At 38.0% G+C, this 18,498-nt stretch overlaps 2 protein-coding genes across 2 annotated transcripts; both read right to left on the bottom strand.

Moving 5' to 3' along the window:
• Nucleotides 1-742: 742 nt before the first annotated feature.
• On the bottom strand, nucleotides 743-7,268 carry LOC131320192 (glucan endo-1,3-beta-glucosidase 8-like). The gene is made up of 4 exons (XM_058350807.1): nucleotides 6,651-7,268; nucleotides 3,951-4,322; nucleotides 2,936-3,198; nucleotides 743-1,488 (listed from the first exon to the last, which is right to left on the bottom strand). The coding sequence occupies exons 1-4, from the start codon at nucleotides 7,010-7,012 to the stop codon at nucleotides 1,004-1,006; spliced, it is 1,482 nt and encodes a 493-aa protein (XP_058206790.1). The 5' UTR covers nucleotides 7,013-7,268; the 3' UTR covers nucleotides 743-1,003.
• A 2,103-nt stretch (nucleotides 7,269-9,371) lies between these two features.
• Nucleotides 9,372-18,081, bottom strand: LOC131320193 (tRNA (guanine(37)-N1)-methyltransferase 2). Its single transcript, XM_058350808.1, has 11 exons — nucleotides 17,799-18,081; nucleotides 17,546-17,643; nucleotides 16,966-17,070; nucleotides 15,379-15,439; nucleotides 15,075-15,150; nucleotides 12,981-13,506; nucleotides 12,401-12,517; nucleotides 12,152-12,274; nucleotides 10,625-10,731; nucleotides 9,897-9,971; nucleotides 9,372-9,750 (listed from the first exon to the last, which is right to left on the bottom strand). Exons 1-11 carry the CDS (start codon nucleotides 17,903-17,905, stop codon nucleotides 9,646-9,648), a joined length of 1,500 nt encoding a protein of 499 aa, XP_058206791.1. The 5' UTR covers nucleotides 17,906-18,081; the 3' UTR covers nucleotides 9,372-9,645.
• Between the last annotated feature and the right edge of the window lie 417 nt (nucleotides 18,082-18,498).

The raw sequence follows: 18,498 nt of genomic DNA, 5'->3' as shown, positions 1-18,498 counted from the left end.
TCTCTCTCTCTCTCTCTCTCTCTCTCTCTCTCTCATTCACATTGTTGTGAATTGTGATATAATCCTGTGGAAAGACGCTAATGTTCTAAGATTGAATAGTAAATTTAGAATCTCAAAAGGAACTTTGCAATGCATTTTTTGGATCTAGGGGTTCGCTTGAACTCCTCGTATAATGGTGAAGCCGCCCCTGGTTGGCTTTGAATCTTTCTCAAATCAAGAGAGATGAAGCTGAAATGCAAGGAGGTGGAGGAGAGGAAAACGAAGGGAAATTTCCAGCATGACCCGTGAGCAAACCCAATGACTTACTTTTTGAACTTAAAGTTTCACTTTACAGGCTAATTATACGTGTGATCTCAGTTATGCAAAAATTTTCTTCCTTTCTTTAATCTGCCCTATTTTTTGTGTGGAATTTATGGTTTTTGCATTTTGTCATGGTTACAAAACAAAATGAAGGGCTATACAGCTGTAATTGTAATTAAATTCCAAGTAACGTCAAGGACATGCTTCTTTTTTTTTTCTTCGACGAACAAGATATGCATCTTGTACGATTCTTATTTTAGCAAATATTAGGAGTTTGAATTAGTCAATTGCGCGCAAGCCGTAGGTTGGCCCGGGCATCTGGTTATATAAAAAAAGATTCAGCTTTATTGACAGAGGAGAGGAGATTGAAGAAACCACTAAAAATGGAAATTAAAAGGCACAAAGCAATGCGAAAGGATAACCTTCTATGACTTCAAAACCAAAGGGGAAAAAAAGCAGTTAATTTACACTACAATCTCATTAGCAGTACCCAAATTGTAATTTACACATGCCTCTAACCCATAGTCAATAGACTCCTAGACATCCTCCAGCTAAACTATGCCTAAGATCCAGTGTCATCACAAAAATAACATTCCCTGCGACAAACCACTTTCAATTGCGCAATGCGGTGTACATCAATGTTGAATAATGTAGAGCAGATCGATGAACGAAGATTTCAACGACAAAGGATCCGGCACCTAAACTAGGATACGACGAGCAAAAATACTATACATCCCTCAAGAACGACAAGCAACATCCCAACAACCGTCCTATGCAGGACCAGCGGACGAACACGAGCAAGCATCACCGGGAACCGGCACTTGTCGTCGGACGGGTCCTCTTCCGTCACCGTAGCCAAGCCATTGAAATCGCAGTCCCACATGTTCTGGCCTTGCAACTGGTAGTACATGTTGAAAGCATAAGACGCGTTTCCTTGTTCGCTCAAATGGCTGCAAGAAGAGCCGTAGCCCAGAGCGGTGCAATCGGACAAGCTGCAAGCGTAGTTGAGGCTTTTGGGCAGCTCTCCCAGATCCTTCACATGTGGGTTCAGAACACACCATCTCCTGTACATGTATTCAACTCCTTGCACTGGGACTAGCCCCTTGTTCTCGTCCAAACCCTTTAAATCTAAGTCATACTTTGGCTTCCCATCGTACTCAAATATGCCCCAATGCCTTTCGAAGTTGCCTGGTGAGTTAGTGTTTTTAGGCACATATATATGTGTTCAAATTACATAACAAAGAAGACTGTGAACTTGAAAACCACGAAAATTAACGGAAATTGTAGTCTTATAAAACCATAAGTCGTCTCCCGGAGTTCCAACTGATATACAGTACTAAATATATATATGTGCCTCCTATCCCCAATATTGTTACCTTTTGAGAATTTTTAACATTTTAAAATTCACGTCTCCTTTCAAAATGAGCATTGATTTTCAGTACTATCCCTTGAATCCCACTTATGAAGTTGTTTTTAATTCTTTATAAAGTGTAAATTTTGAAAATTCGCGCACTTTTGTGGTTGATTTTCCAATAGAACTACTCCCTCCGTCCCAAAATGATTGTCCGGTCCACAAAACGGAGTGATAAAAATAATGCAATTTTTTCAAGAAAAAATTCAAACTTTTTTCACAAATTAAAAATACTCATTGATATCTAGTAAGTTGTTAAAAAACTTTTGATTTTTTTTTGCAAAAATTGTATTATTTTTAACACCCCATTTTACGGACCGGACAAACATTTTGAGACGGAGGGAATAATACTTTGGAGAATCTGAAGATGGAATAGAGGACCAACATTATGCGATGGATAAAGTTGTGTAAATGCAAATGAATGATACTAAAAATCTTAACGCCTAAAGTTATCAATTAGACCAACGTCCCTGACTCACTCACATGGCAAGAAAAAGAAAAGAAATATAGAAGTGCCAATAATTTCAACTTTCATACGTACTCGAACTTTTCAATTAGTAGGAAACTCGTAAGATTCATATCCTTTTAACTTTCTTATCAATTCTCCAAAATTATAAAATTCCGCGAGAATCTTATTCTGATTTTTCCCTCCTTTATCATCATAATAATTACACTCCCTTTTTTGGAGATCACTTCTTTCCATAAATTCTTAAGACCTTATGGGAGCCTAGTAATAATAGCCATCAAACCTCTACGTACTTTAAACTTTAATTAAGCTAAAGGGAACACCTTTTATAAAATTAAGAATGATCGAAGAAAATAATAATTTAATCACAACATTAAGGCTGAATTTCGCTTAACTTTTTTTTTTTCAAAAAACAGTGACTACTATTGATTTTTTTTTTTTTATAGCTTTTCACCAAAATTTCTGAGATTAATCATTCGAGATGAGAGAAATGAAAAAAAAAAGATTGAAAAATGAATTGAGATTGAAAAAAGCCAGGATAAAACGACCAAAAAGACAGTGAAATAGTCTTTTTCTAAAAAAATGTTTTCGGGGGCTTTACATCATAGTTTTTTTTATACTTTTTAGATTCCGTTCATCAAGACTAATGCTTATTAGTCCAAGAAATTTGATACGACAAAAACTCGCCCGGATTTCTAAGTTATAATAAAATAAAATAAAACAATATAGGGTGTGGGAAAGAAGAAATATATAGATACCTGGGGCAATGCTTTTGGCATTCTCATCAATCAAGCTGAACAAATAAACCTCAATCTCCCCTTTTCTGGCCGGAGTCCCATTCCCGCTTAAAACGTGCCTAACCAGCCCCTGATTAAACCTCCTCGCGTTCTCCATATTCGCATTCACATCGCCGTCAGTCGGCCACCCCACTTCCCCCACCACGATCCTCATGTCCGGATACCCGGCCTTCCTCAACGCCCAAACCAACGTGTCGAAATTCGCATCGAACACGTTCGCGTACCTGTTCGATGTCAAACAAGTGGCACAAAATTACAGTTTGAATAGATTAACTAAACCCATAATATAGGGCTGATGAATGTACCGAACGAACCGAACAGTTAGATTTTGATTGCTTAAGATTGGTTTGAAAGCTTCACGAGCTTTAAAAATATATATGTGACTTCTTGCTTGGTTTGATTATGAGAAGAAAAAATATATATGTGAGTTCTTGCTTGGTTTGATTATGAGAAGAACTAATCTCAAACGAACTTTAATCGAATTCTCTGAGTAACTTACATTTTTTAAACATTATAAGTCGAACGAGCCAATCAACTGGCTGCACAATAATTTCGAATTCTTTACAGGCAGTTTTATTTTTTTAATATTTTCGAGACAAAATTATTGATACGCAGTCAAAGTAAATGAAAATTCATTTAAAATTCTTAAATCCTCAACAAAACAAAACTAGGCTCAACAAATTTCAACCAAACTAAATACGTTTATTTTATTACATAGTATTTTAAACAAATAACTAATTTATGTTTTTGTCACCTCTGAACAAAAATCCTGAAGTCGCCTTGTTCAAAAGCTTAACAATCTTAAAAAACATGTTCAAACTCGGTTTGTCGATATAACAAAAAGATCTCAAACAAGCAAACACGAACAATTTGATTCGTTTATCAGCCCTACGCAATATCTTGTCCTACAAGTTAATACTAAAATAAAGTTTCCATTTATAACCCTTTAGTATATTCTTGTCCTACAATATCATACCCGTTCTCCCCGTCTCGCAGCCGCTTATATGGGGAGTCGAAGAAGGCGAAGTCGAGGGGGAAGTTGGGGTTCTGGTAGAGGGATAGGAAGGGGTAGATGTTGACGGTGAATGGGGCGTCGATGGAGTGGAGGAAGTTGACGATTTCTAGGGTGGCGGGTTTGGTGTCGGGGCGGAAGTCGCCAGAGGAGGGGACGGGGGAGGAGTCGGGGGAGAAGTAGACGTCGGCGTTGAGAGGGACGGTGGGTTTTACGGTGGAGGAGAGGTGGGAGTGGGTTAGGGCTTGCTGGATGTTTTTTAGGGCGGGGAGGGTGTAGGGGAGGTAGGTGTTGTTGTATGTTTTGAGGAAGGGCTCGTTGCCCACGGCCACGTACCTGCAAAACAAACTGATGAGAGAGAGAGAGAGAGAGAGAGAGAGAGAGAGAGAGAGAGAGAGAGAGAGAGACAGAGAGAGAGAGATTCAAAACATAATCATCTCAGTTCTACATGGAGATTCAAAATTATCTGTTTTTTTGATCAAATAATCATCTCAGTTCTACTATGTTAATTATTAAAACATACAGTAATCATTTCATATGTTTTGAACATATAATTGTTAAAATCGGTAGGGTATGCCAAAGGTTAAAGGGATGCGATATTATTAATCTCATTACTAGTATTAGTCTAATGAGATTATATATTCTATTAAATTATATTCTTTTACTATTAATCTCATCAAATAAGTCAATTCAAAGTGTAAAAGACGCTAGCTAAAAACTTAAATTTGAATTTTTTAAATTCGAATAATATATTTTCATATTTAACCGCTCGAGTATTGTTGCTTAGAACATCTTCACCTTCTTGACTCATTTCAAAACCCAAATCCAAAATTTGGGCAAAACTCTCAAAAACTCCTCAGTCCTCTCCAATCATGACCCCAAACCATTTCTCATATTTGGGTTTTACCTATTTTTTTTATCCAATTCTGGGACAAGATAGGCTCAAACCCATTTTTTTCCCAACTGTTCTTGAGAGAGAGAGAGAGAGAGAGAGAGAGTGCAGACGAAGAAGAAGGTTGTACCTAGCCGGAGAAGAAGAAGAAACTGCAGACGAAGAAGAAGGTATGGCGATCGAGGTTCAGCGAAGAAGAAGGTGCAGCGATCCAAGTTCTATACGAAAGTACAGACGAAGAAGAAGTTTTACCTTGTCAGAGCTGCTGAACTTCACCAGAATTTGTCGAACTGATTGTCTCCTCTCTTTTATTTATCTCTATGCCATTGAATTGAGTCAATATAGGGTTTTGACATTGGAATGAGCCTGACTCAAAATGGGGTTTTACCCAAATTTTGACCTCCAAATTGGGAAAAAATTTGGATCAAGGCTGGAGATGCTCTTACTCACTCATGTTTGACTTAAAATGGGTTAATAAGACTTATTTTAAATTAACCATATAAAACTTGGATAGATATTATAAAACTTGTGGAGTTTCACTTTGGTCTTGCATAGCTCATTGATCGAGTAAAACTGGGTTCAAACAGTCTTGTCTGGTTTGTCTTTAATAAGGGAAAGTATTTTATTTTTTCATCTGCCTTTTTTCCATTCCATTTCACCGTAACAGTTTTGATGGATATTAATTGTTTGTAGGTCTACAGTACAAATGGTATCTGCCCCACTATTAATTTGACCCTCTCTATAAAGAGTTTTTTTTTCTTTCAACAGACTGATGGTAGACAAAATTTAACTTGATATAAAGGTTTTCTTCTTCCATCTTTTCTCTTCTAAATTTAAATTGAGGTTGTGATTGATCAATTAACTAAGGGCGGGCCGGACCAAAATGGAGATAAAAGTCGAATCTGAAAGGATAAGAAATAACAATTTTATTGGTCTGTGGGTATTTTCAGTTTTCATTCAACCTTAGAGGGCTTTTAGACCTATATTTGTTTTTACTTTCAAAAAAATAGAAAAATCGATCTAGTGGGTATGGGAAAAGGCAAGCTGCTCAAACCACAGATAATGGGTTATATGATTTTGATAAAAACGGCTGCCCTACTATAGTCTTTATTAGGTAGCGAAAACTGGATAAACCTAGTCAAACTAGCTATAAGCATATGATATGTCAGAAATGGAATGAGAATTGCATAAAGTTGGAAAATACATCAGGTACTTATCAAAACTTAATAGTACGTACATGGACAGCACATATCAAAGAAAGTGATGATCAAAATTACATAAGCATAAAGTTGGTAAAATGAAAATTAAACATAGGAATAACTCAAAGAAAGAATTGAAAGAAAAGAAATCGACGGGAATCGGAAACCTAAAGAGAAAGTTGAAGATCCAAACGAAGCGCGAAAAGCATGAATTCAACAGATAAAAATCTGAACAACAAAGAATGTAAATAAAGAAGGAAGGAAGGAAGGAAGGAAGAAGATAGACAATTGTATGAAAGAAACCAAAACTCCACCCAAAGTCAATTTAGGACAAGAATGGGTTTAAGGAACCAGAAAAAACATGGATTGGGGTAAAACAATCATCAACCCATAAGCTCTGGCTTTAATTAGGCTCCCTGCAAGTGGGCGGTGAATTGCCGATTAAAAAAAAGTGGGTGGTGGAATTGGGCTCCCAAAATTAGTTGAGGTGCTCGTAAGCTAGCCTGAACAAATGAGTTGTAAATAAAAATTAGATATATATAGATTTGGGATAAAATTAAAACTTATTTTTACTTGATATTGACACCACCAGAGTAGGAATAACTAGTGACATTGGCTTCAACCCAAGCAGCTGCAAAACCAGGGTCCTCACTCATCTTCTGCAACATGTAATTAGGCACTGCCACCATCACTTCAATTTCACTCCCAATCAATGCCTGCATAATCCTCCCATCTGCCTCGAACAATTTCACCTTGTCAAACCCATTTGCCTTCATCATCTCCACCACCTTCTCCGGCGGCAGCTGGTTGGTTGCCATGGTTCCCCAGTTCACTCCCACTCCATACCCACTCCCTACTAATTCTGTCAAGAAAATGACCCAAAAGATCAGTGGCAATTGATCATAGCTGCTGTACTGGGATTTTGAGTCCACCATTTCTTTTCCTTTATTGGGTATTTCAATGGGGGTGACTTTGAATCTTTCTTGATTCAATCTTTGTTGAATGAATCAATAAGGATTGATTTGAGACAGTTGGGGGGTGGAAGAAAAGGAAGGAAAGGGGAATTTTCTTGTTGTTTGTAGTGGGTATATATACACACACAAAGAAGAACGAGATCTCTCTCTCTCTCGGAATTTTGATGCTTGGCTTTTGAGAAAGGGAAAGAAAGCTAAGGAGGGAGGTGAAAAAATGTGGAAAGGGATTGGACAGGGGATAGTGGGGAAATTAAAAGAATGGAAGATTCCTTTCTTAATGCAGCAGTTATTCAGTTACGTACTTATCATAGGAAAACACTTCCAACACAGACTATTTCTACACATAGATTGCACAGATTTTTTGTGGGGCCCACTATGGGGTCCCACAAAATGATTCGAGCCGTTCATTAATTTTAAAATATTTTCTAAGGAATCTCGTAAAAAATCAGCTCAATTGGATACATGTAAGATTGGTTCAAGCATTTACATGTATCCGATTGAGCTGATTTTTTACGAAGTTCCTTAAAAAATATTTTAAAATTAATGAACGGCTCGAATCATTTTGTGGGACCCCATAATGGGCCCCAAAAAAATCTATGCAATGTATGTGTAAAAGTAGTATGTGTGAGTAGAACGGTTCCTTATCATAAACATGTAATTTTGTGCCACAAAATTGTAAGTCTGTCCTTATATCTACAAGTACTTGAACTATAAGTCTATAAAGTATATGGTAATTCCTAAATGCTATCCATTTTTTTTAGCCCATTTGGACTGGATGCAACTTGCAATGTACTCATCTTTTGCTAGAATTACAAACGGAGAAAATTATATGTATCGCTACATGATTCATTTCACAACATTTTTTTCTGCCAATATTGTATGGAGTAGATAGTTGGGGACCTTGGGGTTAGTGGAAAGTTAGTATGTTAATAGTTAAATGGGATTCGATGTCTCTCCATATACTCGAACCTAGACATAGAACACCGGACCTCCTCCTTGAAAGTCAAGGGATACATGCCAGATGGGCTAGAAGTCACATCTGGCTTTTCACAACATTACACGAGTGATCTCTATATTTCAACCGTCTCCCATTTTGATATTTCTAGTTTTCCACGTATATTATATCCGCTCCGCTTAGAATAACAATGTAAGATAATCGGGGGAAAAGGAAATCAAGTGCTAGGCTTAATTCTGATGGAAATGAAACTCACAAGAGACATTTAAAATCTTGCCAAATGATGTGAACTAACGGCGGACGAGCAGTGTTAAGAGCACAACTTTAAAAGAATACTTTGAATAAAATTGCTTCTGAAGTCATTCGATGCACTTGATTCCATGCATATCGGACGATTTTGGACACAATTGTACCCGAAGTTATATCCGAAAATTGTGTTCCTAGACTTTTTGATGGTGAAATATATTTTCTTTTTCACTCTCTTTACAAAACCCCTGCCACTTGATGATCCAATCCAAAAACGTAAGTGGGAGGACAAAGGGGTGGACCCCAGAAAAATTGCAGACCAGCCATTGATTTGCTTTTTGAGAGAGGAGATAGATAAGATTCTTCTTGTTTTTTTTTGACAATAAGATAAGATTCTTCTTGAATTCAAGACTTTCCAGCATGAATATACGTGTTTCATTCTCATGCACTTTTTCTTTCTTTCTTTAATTTTGCCTTTTTCGTGTGGAAGTTGTAGCTTTTTATATCTGTCATCAATGTCGTGGATCCGATCAACAACCAAAAAAAGGTGTCATGGTTGCAAAGAAAAGACAAAGTTAGTTTAGAGCTGTAATGCAATTCCTAGTAAGGATATGCATTTCAGGAGGGGTCATTCCGATTTTCTTTATTCCGAAAATCCTTGTACCGAGAGGTTTTTCGGTCATTAGATTGTGTGATTTTTTTAGATGTTTTAAATTCAACGACTAAAATACCCCTCGGTACAGAGATATCAATTTTCGGCACAGAAAATCCTACCTCCACCAGAATTTTCATGTTTATTTGTTTTGTTCTATTAGGTAAGGTAAGTTGCAACAAAAATAAATCATGATTTTCTATTAGGTAGGGTAAATTACACCAACCTCCCGGTCCCCTGAGGTTCTTGACTAAGCCACTAAGACCCCTGAGGGTCCTAGAAATTACAACCCGCTCCGTTAGCTTTATGATTCCGTTAAAATATAACCCCATCTGTTAACCCACCGTGAGAAACCTAACGGATTACAATGATGTCATCCATCAACTTTGTCAAAAAATCAATTTCAACCTTCCACTTCATAAAAACCAAATATCCACTTCAAAACACGATTAAAGGTGCAATCTGCAACGTCAAACGCGGAACTAAGCAACTGTTCTAATATCAAGCACTACAACCAAAATTCCAGTCCAAAACTACACATCTGGTGAGGGTAGAATACACTTCCAGTCCAATACTAGAGAAGGAGAATTTAAACGATAAATTAGATCAGTGTTTCTCTTCTAACCTACGCTCCTATGTCTTTTCCGTTTACCTTTTCAATCCTCGCTTAGGCGTTAAGTTAGGTAGAAGAATTACACAATCCCCACCGTAGGATCAACCATGACGCCAAGGACTCAAATTCTATAGTTCTTCTTTTGACTCCCTGCCAACAGAATGGACATTTTTAGTGACTTCTTCATCGAAGCATGCTTCCTCTGGCAACCTAAAGCTTAAACAGAACATTGCCTGCATGATCAAGCAGATTTTCAAAAAACAGGAGTGATAGAGGTAAATGTAGGATGGAAAACATGTAATAGCATTACAAGGTCGAGGGAAAAAAAAAAGTCCTGATACTAGATTGTAAAAAAAAAGGTCCTGATACTAGATTGTACCTTGTTTGGAGCAACATCTCTAACCCTATGGAATATTGGATCTCGTATACGAGCATTCAAGGCACTCTCTGCCTCCTGCAAAACAGTTCACAACGGAGTTGACGTTACGATGTATTAATGTCCAAGTAAACAGTACTTACAGTGAATAATTGAGGAAATTGCAGTCTACTTAGATGGGAATTCTACCAAAGCAGGGAGCAAGCGAACCCAGATGCCCACGGGCAATTGCAGTCAAGTTCACACGGAGTTGAGGTTAGAGTTTGTTCTCAATATATACAGCATTCATACACTGGTCTTAGTATGGCAATTGGTATTGTTAAATTCTAAGTTTTAAACTAGCGAGTCTTTCAAAGTATTTTTTTTAGTATGGCTTTTATGCATGGCACAGCATTAGCTTAAAAAGGTAACAAGGTGCAGCTAATAAACAGAATATCAGGATTAACCAGAAACTGGGGGTCACTCGGTTATACAGGCGATTTCGAAATGCTATGAGTACACCTGAAAATTTGGGTTCATGAAACTAATCTTAGATAAATGTACGGACTCGGAAGTTTTAGCCTGGAACTCACCTAGAAAAACTATATCACCTATCAGCCCCTACGATATACTCGCATAAACCCCGCAAGAAGTTCGGCATCGAAAAGATGTCAGCAGAAATTACATAGCCATGAATAACATATCAAAGAATGGCGGAAAACAAAAACCACATTTCTGCAGAAGATACTCACTGAAATTATCACTTCTTCTGTCTCATTTGACCGCATGAAGCAATAGCAGTGAACCCAAGGTAACGATCCTTTCCAGTATCTCCTATGGATAAGGCCCCGAAATGCATCTGAAGAGAAATTCAAACAATTCTTAATTTCTTACATTTCAATTCTTTTTGGCCAAGCAAAGTAAACCTCTAGACATGCCGATTCGCTGAATCACTAATTTCTACAGAGACCAAAGAAATGATATTAGCGGCTATCAGAAAACTAGATAATGAGAGTACAACCTAAAAAACAAGCTTTCAGCAAATGCTGAGATTTGATTCTCCAAGTCAAATTAGAGTTGTTCTCTATATGACCCCCCAATGGATGAATAAAGCAAATTATCATAAACATAGAATGCACATACAGAGAAGAAAAAAATGGGGAACTTCAGTTCACCCATTAAAAAAGGGTGGCGTTAATGCCACGAGTGATTTTGTTGCAGCCACGAAACTTCACATCATTTCACATATTTACCCTCTTACCCGATTTTTCTTAGTCGGTTGTGTAAAACCTATTTTCCCTTTTCATTGCAAACCCACACTTGTCCTCTTTCTCTCTCCTCCCTCAATTGCAAAATCAAAACACCACCTTCCTTCAATCTCCTCTCATTTCTTCTCTCACTAGAACTATACATCTACCATACATTCGTACTGGAACTGGAAACTTGGAAACTCACCCAACCCCTCTTCCTATACCATTTGGAGAATGGCCGAAACCCTCCTCCAGATTACCCCACTTCAATCTATGGTCTTCAGATTAACAGTAGACCCAAATTGCCCAGTCTCATACCATTTGACAGAGAAACCGTGACTCAGTGAGTTCCACCGATGAGTACCAATTTTGCATTACAATTTGGATCACTGCCATTGTTACGAAATCAAAACAAAGATATTGAACTCCACAGATGATTACCATTTTTTTTTTTTTGATGATTTTTAACTGCTGTCATTGTTCTGAACACTTTTTTTTTTGGTAACCGAGGAACAACCAGTCGAGCCACTATTGGACCCGACTGCGCAATCCAAACCTTGGAAGAGACTAACAGCAACCCACCGTCATGACCTCCCACTTAAATCATTGTTCTGAACTTCGAGTAGCATTTGAGAAAAATGCAAAAGATGAGAGAAGTAGGTTTGGGCGTGGTGTGATTTCGTGTGACTATGTGAATCTGGGATTAGTTAAAAAAAAACGAAGAGAAGAAGATGAAGTAGAGAGGGGGAAGTGTGTTAAGATGAAAGGGTAAAAAGGGTAAAACAAGAGACACAGTCGTGGCTTTAACAAATGTTGCCGTGGCTTTAGCACGACTCTTAAAAAAAAGGGTCTGAGAATTATTTGAATTGGTTAATCTATTCTCACAAATAGAACAAGATTTTCAAGTCTTCGGTCTTCTAGGAAAAATTTCACCCCGATAGGTCAACAAGATCTTATCAACCTCAAAGCATTAGCAATCCTGGAACTATAAAAGGGAGAATAGATATATAGAGAAGGAAGACCATTTACCAAGAAATTGTAGAGCAGAAGCAGGTAAATTCATTATCACGTGGTCAACATGCTCCCAGGGCTTGGGGTGGAATGAATCTGAGCCTCTCATTCGCTTACTTGCAGATTGTTTTAACTTATCATCTGAAAAATACCAAACAATGAGCACTTAAAAGTTCTGAAAAAGAAACAATAGATGCAAAGGTCATAGCTAGCTCAACCAAGGGCAATTGTAATTACACATGATGCCTCGTGGTGACCGCACCATACCTTCTTGACTTCCAGAAGGTCGTTTAATTGCAGCAACACTTGCATCTTGATTCATACATGACCGATCTACACCCTCCCTGTTGGTCGACTTGTTACCTCGTACTTCTTCCAGTTCACCTGAAGGGACACCAAAATTCATGTGGGACCCACTGTACCAATCACTATGAGTACGTCACAGCAGTTGTTGCACAAACTAAGCAATGTGGTTACAATAAAATCATTGATATCCTGATGAAGAAGCCCCTAATAAACAGCATCCACCAAGTGGAAGATTGCTGATAAGTGATAAAAAGAGGGGGTGGTGAGGGAAGGAATGATTCTCAAGGGGGGCATGACTCTCCAAAATATCACAAGCGATGTTCATACTTCGTTGTCCTTTGCATCAAAGTATAAAATAAGTTGATGTAAACATGGATTTAGATGTGGGGATAAGTTCAAGGAAGTAAGGAACTATACAATATAACTTTATTTTCTCTTGTTTCCATTTACTGATTGTTAGTCCTATTGCAGCATTTCCCTCAACAAGTAGTGGCCACTGTCATGTTTACAGGAACAGATTTTTACTAGTCAACTGTACTACCTGCCAACTTCATGTCTTGAGACATTGTTTCTCCATTGGCCTGTATGCTGCTTCTCTGCTGAGCTTCAAGAACGGGACCATCAGACATCTTATCAATCTCACAAGCAGGCGCCGTCATCAATTGACATATGAATTTCCTAGCATCCATATTGTATCCACAGACTAGATCATTGACCTTGTTGATTTCTGCATTTATCCTCAAATAACGAATGCTATCTGGATTTAAATCATTTGCATACACCAGACATCCTTTCTGGGCAGCTGGAATAGCAAATGGACCAATACCGGAAAACATGTCACAAATGGTCTCCCCTGCTTGAAACTGAGAAACCAGCCTTATATGTTCATGTTCCAATCTCGAATTCCAATAGACCAAGCTGTAGTCAAGTTTGAATTTTGCACCATACTGCTTCACTTCAGTAACCATGTCATCTGTTCCCATCAGGACCTCAAACTTTGGCACACGAAACTCATTGGTGATAGTTCCAACTTTATTGACAACTGTTTTGATCCTGGGATAATTCTTCTGGAAAAACAGAAAAAGCAGTAGAGATAAAATAATGAAAGATGAAATAAGGAAGATACAAATTTGGAAACACAATAAGGGAAGTTTCATCCAACTCCAACAATTTGTATAAACATAGCTAGACTGCGAGTTAACACTGTTCTTGATATTCTGCAACCCCCAGCTAACCTTTTATCGCCCCGCCTATTTTAGTTAAACTATTGTTAAATATCGAATTCTAATGTCTCTCACAGCCCTCAACTAACCACATGAATGGAGGAATAAAGTATACGAATGGAAAAACAAGGTCAAAACTCAAAACTAATAGAGGTATGAAGCAAAGAGGGTCTCATTTGTATCTCTCTCTGGAATTAGAGTGTTCAAGTGGGTACTCAAACATGGAAACTCTATGGAAGACCAAAATGAGGAAAAACAGCATCAGTAGGAGTGGCCAAGGCTCATGGTTAAACACAAATTTCTTTCAGTTTTGACATAAAGAATAATCCAAGCAATAAGAGCATTGCTAACCTCAGTTGAAATAAGAACGTGTGGATGTCTACCTCATAACTAAATTACTAGAATCTATTCTAATATATAAAGGGAGAGGAACTTTTGGTGTAACATGTTTTTGAAGCCGTGTTACAAAAGTATTTTTCTATTCTAATATATAAAGGGAGAGGAGCTTTTGGAGTAACATGTTTTTGAAGCCGTGTCACAAAAGTATTTTCTGTAATTGCCCAAAACAGAACTACTCTACTTTTTACATCTATTTTTAGGGGGAAATCAACTAACTGTCATGGGCGAAATGTAAAATCACTCCTCCGAGACCCACCCCCAAGTCCCCAACTGCCCAACCGCTACATCCCACTTCCCTCAAATTCCCTCACACCCAGTGACCCACGTTTCCCTCAAATTTCCACATACCTGGCATTTCAAAATCACGCCTCTTCTCTAGCCCAGCCTTTTATTATATCCATCCACCATTTCTATATTTTGTTCTTCGCAAATTTACGTTACATTTTGTTTATATACGTACATGTATATATCTTTTATCCTAACCAGTAATTCTTTTTTCTTTTAGGCCGTGGAATACCAACTGCTGAAGTGAGGAATCCCCACTGATTGCAAGCGCGCCACTCACGTCATCTAAGGTGTTCTTCTTCTTCTTCTCCTCGCTTTTACTATGATTAGAGGCAAGGGCACACGTGTCGAATTTTGACAAAATTTAACAAAATTCGATATGAAAGTTATATTTCGACAAAATTTGGCAAAATTCAATCAAACAATACAAGGGAAGCATTAGTGCATATTTTTTCCAACATTCAACTTGCACACGCCCCCAGCCTCTAGTAAACAAAAAAGGAAGGGAGAGAAGATGCAACCACCACAAACAAAATTTAGAGATGAAATACAACATCAAGTTTAAGATAACTTCCGGAACAAGAAATGAAAAACAAAATGACGATCTTAAGAAATTGCATATCTCAGACTCTCAATCTCAAAAATGGCAGCTAGTACTCCATGCATAATCATTAAATAGGTTTACAGAAAACCAAGATATGCACCAAAGCTAACAGAGTAAGACGTACATCATAGATAACCTTGGCAACAATATCCTTGAAAGGAAGCAGTTCATCTGAGATATTTAGATGGGCAACATGACCTGCATCATTAGGAAATGCTGTTAATTCATTGATCATTGGTATGTGTTCCCAATGTAAAACTCAAAACCTGGAATCCCAAAATACAAGGAAAGAGAAGGAAGTTGTAAGTGGTAGGTATGTGGCAATGTACAAAGAGAGGCAATGTTTTAAGAAAAGTCCTCAAGAGCGGTGAAAAAAAAATGGAAAAACAGGTAAAACAAAAGGAACAACATAATTAGGGTACTTAACTATTGTCTCAAAAGATGAAGGTACCTCAACTCCAGGCGGAAGAATCTGCTTCAACACATGGTCTGTAATTCAATAACAGTTGACAAGTCAGCCATAAGGCAATGTAAAGGTCAAAAAACTGAATCCAAATCAGGTATCATGACTTGAGAAAATACAAAATATAACATGAGGTAGTTGCGGTCATATAATCTAACATTCACTGAAATATCAGATACGGCAACTTCCAGAATCCAAAATGATGGGAATCATTGGAACACATTAGGCTTATTTGTCCTCCCACAGGAGGAGCCAGCCAGCCAGGGAAGCAGAATGCACACTAAAAGGGGGAGCAACAGAAGAAAGCTTTTTATTGGAGGCCTCTAGCATTTGTTATTGGTCATGGCAGGAAACAGCACCGGCTCATGGGATAAGCCAGCGAAGCAACAGCTTCCGGCCCCCTATTTGTAGCCCAAAATGGGGCCCCTAAACTTTGGTTGTCCAGTTGTCCTTATAGATTTGGTCTGCTACTAATAAATTGAATGGGATTGAAGGCCCACCAACGAATTGGGAGAGAACTCAACTAATTAATACTCCTTCCGTCCCTTTTTAAGTGTCCTGCTTCGTAACTCCAACTTATTAAAAAGACATCATCATTACACCTTTCACATCAACTTTTTCCTCCACTTTCCTTACTTACCCATCATCATTACACTTTTACTCACTAACTTTTCAAAATAAAATCTACTTTTAGGGACAAAATAGACAATACACCAACTTTTACCCCTCTAACTTTACAAAATGGACACTTATTAAGGGACAGCCCAAAATGGAATACTGGACGCAAAAAAAGGGACGGAGGGAGTAATTAATAATTTTCCAAAGCCTGAACTATTTGGGGATATATAGCTTTTCTTCCACGGACGACGTGGGATAGGAAACAAATACTCATATCCCTCATTACTTGTTTGCTTTTCGTGAGGGAGTCAAAATAGTATTCATTGTTTTAATGTGCTGCCAGCAAGGGACTTCAACTAATTCCTACACTAGCTCTTGTAGGGTCTCTAACTCTATCTGCGTCACATTCATGGAAAAAATGATCATAATTTTCTCAGTTGGATGCTTCTTCAAGTTTAGCTTTTTTTGCTTAGGGATTGTATTAGACAACAATTAGATTTTTGTCTTGAATATATTTTTTAGATCGTTTTTTTTTTTTTTTTTTGGAAAATATATAAAGGTCCCATCATAGGAGTTCGCTTCAGGCCCCTGAAAGTCTTGAGCTGGCCCTGCCAGGAAAACATTGTTGTTGTTGGACAATTGGCAAGTCTGTTGATTCTTTGATGGGGTTGAAAAAGCACTGATTAAGGTCTGGCCATTATGCAAAGATTAAGGCGGAAACACGGAACAACTGTTAGTTACGGTATCTTGATTGGGCTGCCGATAAAAAAAGGAAATGTCGATAGGAAAACCAAACATCAAAAAACAATTAGCTGGAATCCATTACAACAACTGCTGAAGCTTTGGTCAATCTTTAATTTAGGCAACACTTTAACATTTGACAGAAATTAAGGAAAAGAGAACTACAACCTACTTTGGAACCATTGCAACTGACCTGTACCCCAGTAGGAATATCCGAGCGTCAACGAGTAGGGAACTACATCAATTTCACATAGCGCTTTCAGTTCATCAAGTTTTTGGCCCGGGATATCAGACAAATCTGCTCCAAAAATCATCGTCAAAACAAGGCAACCCTAACAGCCAACAAAAATACATTTGACTAATTTTTCATTTAAATAAATCAACCACACCTATATCCCCACTTACACTCAAAGCTTTGCCTCCCTTTTGGGAATGGCATGAATTATAATCCATGCAAACGCATAAATGTTAGATCTCCCAGCGACCACATGCATACTTACACGTCCTCTTTATGAAGCTTTCGCGTTCTACTTATCACAACAATGTAAAAGAAGAGGGGGGTAGGTACTTCTAACTAGAAATTAGTATGAGAAGCACAAACATAGCTTGATGGAAGAATCATCAGAAAGTTACTTATTCATGACTGGACCGATACAAAAAGGCTCAATAACTAGAAGAGCTAAGCTTGGACGTACTAACCTTCCTATTTTCCATTAACCTACCAAATAAAAGCATATAATGGTAACATATAAACGATGTTAGACGGTTCCTACCAGAATTCTGAACCTTCTCAGATAAAATCATGTAACGAGTTTTCTCGCTTGTTGGGTCTTCAGTTATGGGTTTGACGCGAGGTCTGTCCAGCAAGAATCTACAATCGAAAATCCACTCAACAATGATCAACTGGTTCACGAGTTAAAAACATTAATGAGCACTTCATTCACACTATGTAAGGATATACTCTGTGAACAGAGTTCATTGGGAATTGGGTTGAATACTGGGAGTATATGCTAAGGCATTACATACCCGTTTAGTATCCGAGTAGCGACCTTGCACAGTTCACGAGGAATTCGAAGTGCCCACAACTTCAGGTGCACATCGAACTTGCTTTCATCCAAAATCGCACCGCTCATCGTACAAAAATTGCAGCAGCAATTTCCAAATCCGCCGCGAAATCTGTCACTAGCCTGAATGCTCGAAATTCGGCTTAACTAATAACTACTCCATAGAAACAAGTTTCCCGCAAACCCTTTCACACACACAGAGAGAGAGAGAGAGAGAGAGAGAGAGAGAGAGAGAGCAACAGAACCGTACAAGAGAGCGAAAGGAAACGGGAAGTGTTTTTATGGTGGCCCAACACTATTACTGTATATCGAACCTGTAGAATCCCTCGTAATAAGGCGATGTTGCAATGGGCTTTGGCCCAAGTAAAGAAGCGGGTGCCCCGTCCATGGCAGTATTTTATTTATTTCTTTTCTGTTTTTTTTCTGAACAGAAATGTTCATGGCCGTTGTTAGAAGTTTAAAACATACTCCTCTGTCTCGCAGTTTTAATTATGTCCAAATTAAGTATTTTCGCGTGTAATTTTTGAATATCCAAACCAAATTTCAATTATATAGTTAGCTCGTTTGAATTGTGAGAAAGGGAGAGATAATAAAATGGAGCCATTTTTCACCAAACCTCACCATTTTGGATGAGAAAGAGGAAGAGTCAATCAAAATATTTC

This window comes from Rhododendron vialii, chromosome 3a (genome assembly GCF_030253575.1).
Source record: "Rhododendron vialii isolate Sample 1 chromosome 3a, ASM3025357v1".
NCBI lineage: Eukaryota > Viridiplantae > Streptophyta > Magnoliopsida > Ericales > Ericaceae > Rhododendron > Rhododendron vialii.
This window is presented reverse-complemented; position numbering and strand designations above follow the sequence as displayed.